At 44.7% G+C, this 12,744-nt stretch overlaps 1 protein-coding gene across 1 annotated transcript in view; it reads left to right on the forward strand.

Moving 5' to 3' along the window:
• LOC147712271 (uncharacterized) overlaps window positions 1-12,744 on the forward strand; it is a 116,676-nt gene that overhangs the window by 84,855 nt on the left and 19,077 nt on the right. The window contains exon 12 of the mRNA XM_086919612.1: window positions 11,868-12,077. Within this exon, the coding sequence (XP_086775738.1) occupies window positions 11,868-12,077 (210 nt within the window). The remainder of the gene's footprint in view (window positions 1-11,867; window positions 12,078-12,744) is intronic.

Consider the following 12,744-nt stretch of genomic DNA (forward strand, 5'->3'; position numbering starts at 1 on the left):
TTGCTTGCCTTTGAGGTGCTCTTAGGGGGGGTTCCGGCTGTTTGTGGGTGAGTTTCGGGGTCTGGGAGCACTGCTGGGACACTCTAATCTTGATTGCATTTGCTTTTCAGGAAATCCGCGGTGGTAAACCGGACTTATGGCCTAGCTACACAGCGCGTTTGGACCGAAGGCCGAGAAATATTGTAAGTATGAGATTTTGCTTTTGGCCTGTTTGGGGGTGTTATGCTTTTTGGCGGGTGGGTTGGCGGGTCTTGGGGCATTCCTGGGAAGGTCTAATACCGGATAGAAGTGGTTGGGACAAAATCCATGCGGAAAAGCCTTTTGGCACTTTTTGTAACTTAGGGTTCGTTAGGGTTAGCCCTAGCAGCAGGATTGCATGTGTTTCGGGGTGTTCCAGATTTTTGCAACTGAGTTCTGGGGCCTTAGAGCACTCGTGAGAATGTGTAATTTTGGTTGCAAGTCATTTGAAGAAAATCCATGGTGGGAAAGGGGGGATTTGGCATAGTTAAAGAAAGCCTTTGCCACTATTCTTAACCCAGGGTTCGTTAGGGTTAGCAGTATTTCTATTGCATGTGTTTGGGTGGGGGGGTTTTCGAGTCTTGGAGCGATGCTGGCTATGGATACTTTTGCTTGGTTGCTTGCAAGTGGTTTGAATACAATCCACAGTGGGTAAGGGGGTATTTGGGCCTACTTTTACTTTCAAAGTACGTTTTGTCACCAGTTTTCTGCTAGGCCTCGTTTTTTGAGATTTGATTGGGGGTCTTCTACATTTTTGCGACTGGCTTTAGTAAGGGTCTGGGTGGGAGCACTGCTGGGAAGATCTAATTTTGTTCTAAAACACAGTTTACAGTACACCTAGCTTGAGGGGAAAGATCCGCTACATTAATTTGGCCATACTTATTTATCCTTCAAAAGGAGACTCAGACAGAGTATGCACTTTCAAAAATATTGTACTGTCTACTAGGAAAATCAAAGTGTCACTTTTTGCACTCCACAGCCTACATACCTTATATTTATTTATCAGTGGTGTTGTAATATTATATCACTTCCTGTTTTTCGTTGAATAATTACAGGCCGGGTTTCAGTCTGTGCAATGGGGAAAAAAGGATGGAGTCAGGCTTCACATTAGCGAGCCGCAATTCAGCATCCGCCAGGCAGGCAGTGGACAGGGTGTCTTCTGGTCACCAACATTGATGGACGAAGCGTCAGATGGAATGGAGGAGTGCCGCTAATAAGAGGAATTTTTTTCTGCATGCAACTTACTTACCAATTTCAACAGGACAACTACAACAACATACAGATACAGTATCCATTGTTTTTTTCTAGGACTGTGACTGCATTTCTTGGATCTCTCTCTGCTTCTAAATTGATCCCTTAACAGTTAACACATCACTTAGTCCACTCCACTATCACATCTGCACCACACATAGTCATTTGTAAGTGCTCCTGCGTAATTCGCAAGTCGCAGCACGCCCCAGCCTATAGAGGACTGGGATGGCCCCAATAATGAAGCATGTTACCAAGGGGCAACCCTGGTGAGTGAGGGGACACCTAGAAAAAGAGCAATTTCTCCTTTTCTATCTACTATACCTTCCATCCAGACCAACCCCATTGAGTGTTGTGAATGGATTTATAGTGACCAGCAAGGCTCTCAGGTATCTGGCAACAGAGACCTTATGTTGAATATAGTTATCAATATTTCCACACACGCCCTGTACTGTCGCATTCTTTCTTCCACAGTTGTCGAAAGTACTACTTACTTTTCACTGACATACATGCAATACTGCATGCACTTTCAAAGATTGATGGATAGGTTTGTACCCAAAGATTTGTTTATGTTCAATTGTTTGTCCATGCTGTGCTTTTTTTACAGGGTGTCTTCTGGTCACCAACATTGATGGACTAAGCGTCAGATGGAATGGAGGAGTGCCGCTAATAAGAGGAATTTTTTTCTGCCTGCAACTTACTTACCAATTTCAACAGGACAACTACAACAACATACAGATACAGTATCCATTGTTTTTTTCTAGGACTGTGACTGGATTTCTAGGATCTCTCTCTGCTTTTAAATTGATCCCTTAACAGTTAACACATCACTTAGTCCACTCCACTATCACATCTGCACCACACATAGTCATTTGTAAGTGCTCCTACGTAATTCGCAAGTCGCAGCACGCCCCAGCCCGTAGAGGACTGGGATGGCCCCAATGATGAAGCATGTCACCAAGGGGCAACCCTGGTGAGTGAGGGGACACCTAGAAAAAGAGCAATTTCTCCTTTTCTATCTACTATACCTTCCATCCAGACCAACCCCATTGAGTGTTGTGAATGGATTTATAGTAACCAGCAAGGCTCTCAGGTATCTGGCAACAGAGACCTTATGTTGAACATAGTTATCAATATTTCCACACACGCCCTGTACTGTCGCATTTTTTCTTCCACAGTTGTCGAAAGTACTACTTACTTTTCACTGACATGCATGCAATACTGCATGCACTTTCAAAGATTGATGGATAGGTTTGTACCCAAAGATTTGTTTATGTTCACAATTGTTTGTCCATGCTGTGCTATTTCTTCTTGTCTCCCAAAACCTTTCCCAAAAACCCCCGTACCCATCCATTTTTCAAACACTAACCCTCTTTCCCCGGGCTGTGTGGTTTTGATTGATGTGTGACTAAATTACAGCAATAAATCCACACACTTGCTGGGGAGGATAAGGTGATAGCAACAGGCTGGTGAAGAAATCCGAGGATATATTCTTACTATGCTTGACAAAGACCCATGGCTAATGTCAAAGAACTTCAACCGAATTAGTAGTTATACTTTACCATTTGTTAGGCTACAATGTGGCACTGTTCTAGTGTACTGTCACCTGCTATATTCTCTATTGTACCGTTGTATTGCTCAGGAGGACAAACCAGATTTCATTTTCTTTTTTTTCATAGGCATGCAACTGCCACTGTGTCACACCACTAGTACCACCGCTATGAGGAAATTTCATCCGCCCAGGATTGCCAACCTTAATCGCCATTTCCCGTGGAGCCAGCCCTGTGCCTAGCCCTACTTTGAAACACAAATTACAGGTAAGATAAGCGTTTGGTGGGAGGGAGTATAATGGAGTATTAGGAGAGACGAGAGACTGACGGTAGTACTACTAAAGTCCTAGGACTCTTGTTTGGGCATTTACACTTAAAGGAAGAAAATGGAACTAAACTTTCAGGAAAACAAAGTTACTGTTAAAGCCCCACCCACCAGGCAAGCAGTAAAAATAGGTATGGTCAGATAAAGTTTCAAAAAGTATATTTTTATAGTCCTAACAAAATAATCTCCCGCAAGACCCTCCCTAACCCCAACGGTTGTCCTTTAAAAGTCCCAAACCCAACTCCTGATTCCCACCCCCCAAAAGTCTCTAAAAAAGGGGCAAGGGACACTATGGGTGGATGCTGTTTACTTTTTGGGCCAGGGCATCATACTCCTCGCGGAGCAAGGCGTGCTCTAAGCAGAGCCCCTCCAACACGTTGCTAAAGTGGTGGAGCTCCTGCTGAAGGCGGGACACCCTCAGGGTACTGCGGCGCAGGCGTGCCTTGCGGTTGCAATGGCTGTGAGAGGCAGCTGTTGTCCTTGCTGCTCGGCGTCGGCGTTTGGCTTTGGCAGCCCGGCTCAGTCTGGCTGGAGCACTGTGCTGGGTGGCAGCCCGTGGGGGCATGGAGGCCGATGCAGCCGACGTTGTTGTCGTGGTCGACTGCACACTTTCGTTGTCCTCCAGGGCCACCAGCTGCCGATATTCTGCAACAGTGGCATCGATCCTCCGTTGCCGGGCCGCTCTAGCCAGCTCCTTCCTCCTTGTTGGTTTGGAAGGAGCATCTATATGAAGAAAGAAAGACATAGTCTGTAACCAATGCTCTTTAAGATTAACTCAATCATTCAGCAGAAATTTGTGTTGCAGTACAACTAGCAACTTGCAAGCGCATTACATAACTATTGAGGCCAGTATCTATCTAACCTCCCACTTCTTCATCCTTGCTCTAACATTAGTGGGAGTTTAAGGAACAAATTCTACGAGCACTATGGACTTCCATTGGAGTCGACTATGAAAGTACACCAGTCTTATTCTTCTTCTTGTCTCTTGTTTAGGAAAATTGGTACGTTATCTTCTGCAAGCCGGCATAATGCCAGCGCAGTGAACTTGCACCCGAGAAAAAGAGACGCACGCCATGATGAGTGACCTAGACTTGCGTTACTGTACCGGTCCAGTACATGCAGGTGGTGAAGCTCTTACTTTTCTATTACGGGTGGCACTGAGAATACTCTGTTACAAGGGCTACTGCTTAATTAATTTAACTTTCACCCTACAGTGCAAATGAGTACTAGAAATGGAAAATGAAGAAGATAAATAATCTGATTATCTATCACTTCACATGGGATGTTTTTGCTTACATATGGGATGACTTTAGGCGCTTTGCTTTTTATTGAGTGACCCGTGATACATCCACACATGAATGACTGAGTACTACTAAACTTATTAAGAGAGGTAGGGAGTGGCCACCGTAATAACCGGATCTATGCTGTGCTTGCAATACAAACTACTGCTACTATTGATGGTAGTATTTGGACAAAATTACAACTTCTTTTCCTTGCCTTTCCTACACTGGAACGGACGTGCGGGTGCAGTGTTACATGCTCTTCAAAGTTACACTTAGTTCATCCACTGACCGTCTACTCTCTCTAGATCATGGGTACTCACAAACTTTCTCTCAGGGGCTAAATTTACAGTGTAGTTTGTGGCCGAGGGCCGCACTGGTGGGGGCGGAGTCAGAGGGGGTGGGGCTAAGGCAAAACGAAAACTTGTGACCATGAGGTTGCACACAGGTCCCTGCAGCAGATGCCTTCATCCACTGAGCCACCAGACCCAGCATTTACATACATCTCTCTCCCTCCTGCTCTCCCTCCTGCCCTCCCTCTCCATCTCTCTCTCCCTCCTGCCCTCCCTCTCCCTCCCCCTCTGTCATCTCACTGTGTGTGTGTCTGTCTGTGTCAGCCTTCAGCCCGGGCTGAAAAAGCTTCCTCAACGCGCACACACAGGCAGCCACACCAAAGTACTTAACAGGTCTTTAAAAGAACATTAACATATTATTGAGGCTTTGTTTGTTGTAGCGCCCCTGCATCTCCACCCTGACAATCACTGCTTGCCCGGCCCCACAGAGCAGAGGCTTTGTTCTATTTCACCTCTTTGTGGCCCTGCATCTCCACTCTGCTCTGTTGGGGCCGGGGGAGCAGTAATTGTCAGAGTGGAGATGCAGGGGCGCTAACAGGTGAAATACAACAAAGCCTCTGCTCTGTGGGGGCCGGGGAACAGTGATTGTCTGCAAGGTCTGCGCACCGCCAAGGAAGGCATGCCGGGCCGCCACCGGCCCGCGGGCTGCACTATGAGTACCCCTGCTCTAGATACACATATGCTATCTAAGAGTCAGATAGTAGCATGATCCAGGTATATTATGGACACATACAGTTTCTGTGTCACCCACCCAGGCTGTTGTCCTTCCACCAATCATTGCTTCATCATTCACCCAGCCATGCATCTCATATTCTTTCCTTCCCAGCCACGTCTTCAAACCTCAATCTCAATAAGTAAGGAATATATAAGAGCTAACCTCTGCCCGCCACCACCACTGTCTCAACTCTCACAGCCGGCACTGGAGCCGCCGCCTCCTCCCCTGAAGAATTGCCCTCTGCCTCCGTGTCAAGCACCACCACCTCCACGCTGGCCCCGCCACCAGATGTTCCACCTACAAAGTACATTTAAGAATGTTAGAATAAACCACTCACTAGTATTTGGTCTAGGAATGAAGACATGTGAAAACAATGTAATTTGTGACTGTCTACTCTAAAGTAAAAAAAAATGTCCCTTTTTCCAGGGAAGGGTGTTGTCTTGCTGCACTTTTTGACACAACTGATGAAGGCTGGCTTTTTAACACGCACCATTTTTCTCCACACAGACAGAAGATGGACTTCTAACAACAAGATCAAGTTGAAACCAGGTGAGAGCTCGGCCCGACCACAAGAAATGTCTCCAATTAATCGTCAGCACTAACCACTTTTCCATTCTCAGTTAAACGTTTAGTTTTTTTTATTATGACTTCATTTTAATAAATGTGTTTACTTTTAATAAAGCTTTTAAACTTAAATAGACTCTGTGTTTTTTGGTCCAGACTAGAGTGACTGAGCGAAAGGTTTTGCAATTTTTGCAAGCATGAGTCCCTGCCTCTGACACTTCTTCACTCTGACTCCGAGTCCGTACTCTTGAGCTACGTTGGATAATCATGATTGGGGATCAATCATCGATGAATTCGGGAGGTAAATGACTGTGCCACACTATGTAGTCAGTCAGTAAGGACATTGGGGGTTCAAAGTCTGTTATCACAGAGGTATGTGGAAACTCTAACAGCGCCTATTATAATTGATAAGCAATGCACTATTTATTGTCCATAGTTCTGTTTCTGCAGAAGAATTGTCCCCGCAACAGTAGTGGTATGGATTGTCCTCCTATCCAAACCAAAAGGTAGTATCTTATTCTTTCTTGGTGGTCATTCACATTTTATAGTTGGGAATTTTCAAAGCAGATAGAACACTTCAAAAGACATTATGGACAGTCCCAGAGGACTGCACTAAGTTGATAGAGCTATTGCTGACTAGAATGGGAGTTTCGCCAACCGTGCAATCTTAGTTAGCTACACAGACAGACTAATAAGAATAATCTAGTAATACCACAGGGAGTCATAGTAGAGGCAGGATAAGAATTTAGATACAGTCTACAAGAAGATCAAAGACGCTTTTTAAAAAATCAAATGAGGAACGCTAGGAAAAATAGGTACTAGTCTAAAATGAAAACTTACTGGGGCCAGCAAAGGAGCCCTCGCCTGCCCGATCCTGGCCCTGTTCAACAGCATCCGCCGCCTGCTGCTCCTGTGTCCCCTCACCCCTGGGGGGAGCTGACGTACAACATGAAAGAAAGAACAGAAAACATGGATGATTGTTGCTTGTCAATGTCAACCAAATCAAACATTTCAAAACAACAATAACAAAATATTTCCACGAAATTATATTGATTAGGGTTAGTTTTCATTGATTTGCGGACCTGCGACTTCGAAAGTCACGTAACTCACTAAACAAAGTACTGAAAGGTTCACCTAGGACTGGCAGGCAGCAGTCCGCAGGCAAGACGCAAAGTGACAGACAAACTCCATTGTGATTTCAGTCAGATCAGTGACAACACTAACAGTTGCCTGCTACATAACCAGTCATTTAAATAGTCAAACTATCAATCCACCGCCACTATTTTTATTATTGTCAGGGGTACAAAGGAAGGGGCAGATTTAAGCCCCTTGCGGCTCTTTTGCTCCGTTCTTGCGTGACTTTTGTGACGCAGCAGCTAAACAAAAGAGGAGCCATGGTGCGGCGTATAATATTATAACAACGTGACGCATTTGGAAGATGCATCCCGTTATAAAGCCCTGCGCCATCAGGGGGCGTTCTGGCGCAAGGGAGGGCATTCCTGCGCTGGAACGGATCCTAAAAGTGGCGGAGGGAAATCTACAAAATTTCAATCAGTCACCTTTAGGGCAATGATGCGTCACACAAACCCTGCACTTGCTTGAAGCAGACGTACGGCTTGACCCAGCATTGGGGAGATAGGGTACCCCAGAGCATTGCTGGAGCTGCGCCATCGTTGCGACGCAACTCCAGCAGTAAAGCTTCGGTGACGTTTTGGGCCCATGATGCGCCGCATTGCAAATACGGCGCACCATGTTTGGTGGTGGTAGCGGGCCACTCAATTACTGGCGCATCCCTGCTACTTTGCAGGGATGCAACAGTAATTGCAATTCTGCCCCTTAGGGGCATACTTACTTACGCGTTCTGGCGCATCTCCAGAGATGCGCCAGATCAAATGCGTCACGCAAAACTACCCTTGCGACGCGGCAGATGCGCCTCATTTACAATGCGGCGCGCCCTGGCGCAAGGGTAGGCACTTGCGTGACGCATCTCGTCACGTAAGAGCGGCGCATCGCTGGAGTCACGTCGCCAACGCAATGCAACTCCAGTAATGCTCAAGGCCACCCAATACTTAACATGCTGTGTCAGTCCTTACGCCTGCTTCAAGCAGGCATAAGGAATTGAATTGACGTAGCAGCGTCGCAGAAGTGCCTGCGTTAAATCTTGTAGATTTCACGCAGGCACTTTTGCTAGGCGCACAGCCGCCGGACCGCCCACCCTGCGTACTAGGAACGCACCCATTGTGGCGCAGGCCCATGGCTTTATAACGTGACGCATCTCCCTAGATGCGTCACGCTGTAAATGACTCGCAGGGATGCGCCACGTTTACGCCGCTGTTGCGTCACGCAAGGCAACGTAAACGTGGCGCAAGGGGCTTGTAAATGTAATCTGCCCCCTAGTGTCTAGCATTACGCAGTTCTGTAAAGTACACTCATACATAATAGTTACTCAGGCCAATGAGACCACAAAATAGAAAACAAATAAGCATAGTAGCAACGCCACTGAGAAGGAGAGCAGTGCACCTGAAATGCACAGAAGATTTTGAAATATAATTTAACTACAATGTAATCGTCAGCAGCATTATTGGCTTGCTCCATGTAAAAAACAAATATTTGCAATACAACAACACAGAGCAGGAGAAAAAATAGTAGTGAGTGATGAAATAGCTACTACTACTCACCAAGCCCGGGGATCTCCAAGCCGAGCTGGTCCAGCAGGTCGCGCTCCCTGTCCAGGAGGTCCGTCCAGCGGTGGGTGGCCTGGCTGTAGGTGCGCTGGACCCCGGAGAGTTGGGACATGGCCCAGCACACCTTCTGCTACCGCTTCCGGCGCTCCCGGATGTTGTAGCCTGCCGCAATCCTGCCGCCTCCCGCGATGGTCCTGGGCTGGCGACGCTGGACGAAGTAGACCAGCGCGCCCACTTCCTCCGGGCTGAAAATCTCCCGTTGCGTCACCTGCTCCCCCCTCAATCGCCCGCATGCTGTCCTGGCATGGGGTCCAGGACTCCTCCTCCCCGCCGCCGCTGCGGCCCTCAAGTGCCTGGGCAGCTTCACGGCGCCTGGCTTCACCATGGTCTGGGCAGGTAAGGTAGGAAGTAGAAAATTAAGAAAGAATAGGATAGGGAAGAAGAAAAGAAAAGAGTTTAAAAAAGTAGTTTAAAAGTAAACAAAAATAGCAGAAAATACAAAAATATACAGCTAGGAAAAGAGAGGGATAGATAAGAAGCAAAATCATTCGAAAAAAAACTGAAAACAAGCAAAGGATGGCAAAGATAGCAAGAGGATAAACACCATGCCCAGACACAGGAAATAAATGAAAAACAAGGTGGCCGCCCGTTCACGAGCGCGAAAGTAAGTTCGCACGCGATTTTCCTCGCGATCGCGTGCAAACTTGTACTCGCAATGCGCTTACTTCGCGAGATTATACATAGCGGGCGAAAACGGAAATACGTCACGCAAACAAAATGGCCGCGCCCGTACTCGACCTTGGGGTAAATTCGCGTGTTGCGCTGCAAGCGGCTCGCGAATACTGCAAAAAAACTCGCGAAATAACACGCCGCAAAAAAATATAAAGCTCATTCGCACGAATTGGCGGCTTCCACGGTCGGTTTCGCACGACGCCGAGCCTCGCAAATAGCACGAAATTACCAAAAAACGATTTTTGCAAAAGCAAAACAAATGAGCAGGTGCAAAAGGTCAATCTCATGATTTGTAACGATTCCCTGTTGTGCTTCCTGAGGGGGCCCTCCAGAATTCGGTTGCCTGCTTGCAACTATTGTGTGACCCTGCTCTGACCTTAACTGTATGCCACAAAGGTCCTGATTTACAGCTAAGGGAGCAGACAAGCAGGTGCCAGGCTGGAACTTCAAATTCAGTGACACATTAATTAGCCCCTAATTCATTATTGTCAGTTGGGACAGGGCAGGTGTTGTTAATAAACTAACCCCAAATTAATTCATGTCAGTTGAAGCAGGGCAGGTGTGCTTGCTTTCCCCCCCCATCTGATGAACCAGAGGGTGGCATTGATGTAACAGAGGGTGGCATGGGTCAAAGAGAGGGTGGCAGTGGTGAAACAGAGGGTGCTGGGAGGCTGTGATGATGAACCAGACGTAGAAACAACATAGTTGCGACCGTTGCGAGCCGACAAGTAAGTTCGCAATTGCGAACTAGTACCAAATCCTCGCGAACTGGCAGAAAAACTTGTGAACACAAAAAAAAATACGCAAATTCATGGTAATTTGCGGATTTTGCGGATTGCGAGTTCGCAAATTTGCTAAATTCGCGAACGCCAGATTCGCAAAATTCGCCCATGCTTAGTCTCTACCATCTTGGCAGCAAACATTTGAACTCCTCTCCTTTAGCCTTAAGAGAATGCCAATATGGATATGCAATTCACCTCTCAAATGCAACACATTAAAATTAACCAATGTAGCCACAAAACCTCTGTTTTCATATTAATCAGAATTCATTCATAAACATCATCACATGTATGAATTCCTTGCACACAATTAAATCGCATTAAAAAGTTTTTTTCTCTCACCGCACCACAATAAATCTCCTTTTAGTGCATTCATCAACCCAGCTTCACATCCTTTTCACAAACATTTCATGCAACCTTTTCTAGCATACTTTCACAAACATTCACTACTCCAACTACCCACACATGACAGCAGCCCTACACCCTGCCCACTTTACACAATGTCAAAACAATATCCAATCAAAAAATATACAATTAAACAGTAGGCCAAATAAATAAGTTTAAAGAACTCCGATAGATTTTTCAATTCTTTTCATATTATGTACACACAATTGGCCACACGAAGGTTGACGCGTTTTGAACCCCCCAAATCCAGGGTTCTCCTCAGGACCAGAAAGCTCAATCAAATTGCTAGATCAGCTAATCTAAGCTTCAAATCAAACCAAACTTTGTATAAATTGGCTGATCTAGCAATGTGATTGAGCTTTCTGACCCTGAGGAGAACCCCAGATTTGAGCAGTTCGAAATGCGTTGACCTTCGTGTGGCCAATTGAGTGTATATAATATGAAAAGAATTGAAAAATCTATTGGAGTTCTTTAAACTTATTTGTTTGGCCCACAGTTTAATTGTATATTGTATATTCTTTGATTGGATATTGTTTTGAGTTTGTGTAAAGTGGGCAGGGTGTAGGGATGCTGGAATGTGTGGGGAGTGGGAGTTGTGGATGTTTGTGAAAGTATGCTAGAAGAGGTTGGATGAAATGAGTGTGAAAGTGATGTGACAGTGGTTTGATGAATGTTCTAATAGGAGATTTATTGTGGTGTGGTGAGATAAAAATATTTTTTGATGCGATTTAATTGTGTCCTGGAATTCATACATGTGATGCTGTTTATGAATAAATTCTGCTTAATATGAAAATAGAGTTTTTGTGGCTACATTGTATTATTTCAATGTGTTGCCGTTAAGAGATGAATTGCATATAAGTATTGGCATTCAGTTGTTTATTGTTGAATTATGGCTCAGCCTTAGTGATTGAAGCCCATACCCTTTGTTGTTTGTTGGCCTAAAGAGGGCAGGGAAGTTACCAAGGGTTCAGGAAATTAGTTAAGAAATACTTTTTCTCAAGCTCCTTGTTACAATAGCGATGCTCGAGCTCCCGCCAACCTTCTTGGCAGAACAGCGACGCTAGAGTTTCTGACTGATCCGTTTTGAGTTCTCCAATTTAGCGCTAAGCCACTTTGCATTTGCACATTTAAGAAAATTATTAATTACTTTTTACTTACTCACTAATGTTGCAATGTAATTATAGGAACAAAGATTTGTGTTTGCTTTCCAACAGAATCAGGAACAACGAAGTCTCCTACAACTACATCATTGTCAACAGTATCAACAGAGTTAAAAGCAACAACAACAGTAACAGCATCAACAATATCACCCACAACATTAACAACCCCAACAACACCCACTACAATAACAACTACATTAATAACACCTACAACAGCAACAACATTACCGACAAACGAAAAGATAACAAGCACCACACCAGAAGGTAACTTCAAATTCTTACGGATCACATGCCATGGTCATGGTACTTTTGTATAGTTGATTATGTTGTAAAGCAATGTCCAGGCAGTGGGATGCACAATTAGGTTATTTGTAGGAATGGACCCCGCAGTGAGGTTAAGTGAATTTCTTGAAATTAGATGAGTGACATTATGTGTAAGATGAAGCAGATGTACATAGACCTATGATTGACTGGAAGAGGAGAATCAAAAAGTGTCATTTCAATGTACCAAAATAGAATTAAAAGCTATACACTATAGGCTGGAAGAAGAGGAGGCTTGATGATACATATCATTCATTTTTCTGCAAACCCTAATTCTCCAAATATCTGCTCACGATAAATGTTTTACTGTTCAACTTCATAAATTATCTATAGTTCTGTCACTCATTACTGGACACATTTTTCGTCTATTTTGCATGCTATATTTCTGCTAATTACAGATTGTAAAACGTTGGTGTTTGCTATTAATACAATGTCTACAAGGATATCCCAGATACATTCTGATAAATTATCTGTGAACAGTGTTTTAACTACTAACCTAAAAGTTTTCCATTGAAGGTGTTCAAATAATGCATTTATTGTAATTGTGTAGATAGATTTTAGTATGTTTCTTCCAACATAACTCATTTACGCTCATGTATTTATGTTTTTT

The sequence above is a fragment of the Lissotriton vulgaris genome, chromosome 5, assembly GCF_964263255.1.
Source record: "Lissotriton vulgaris chromosome 5, aLisVul1.2, whole genome shotgun sequence".
NCBI lineage: Eukaryota > Metazoa > Chordata > Amphibia > Caudata > Salamandridae > Lissotriton > Lissotriton vulgaris.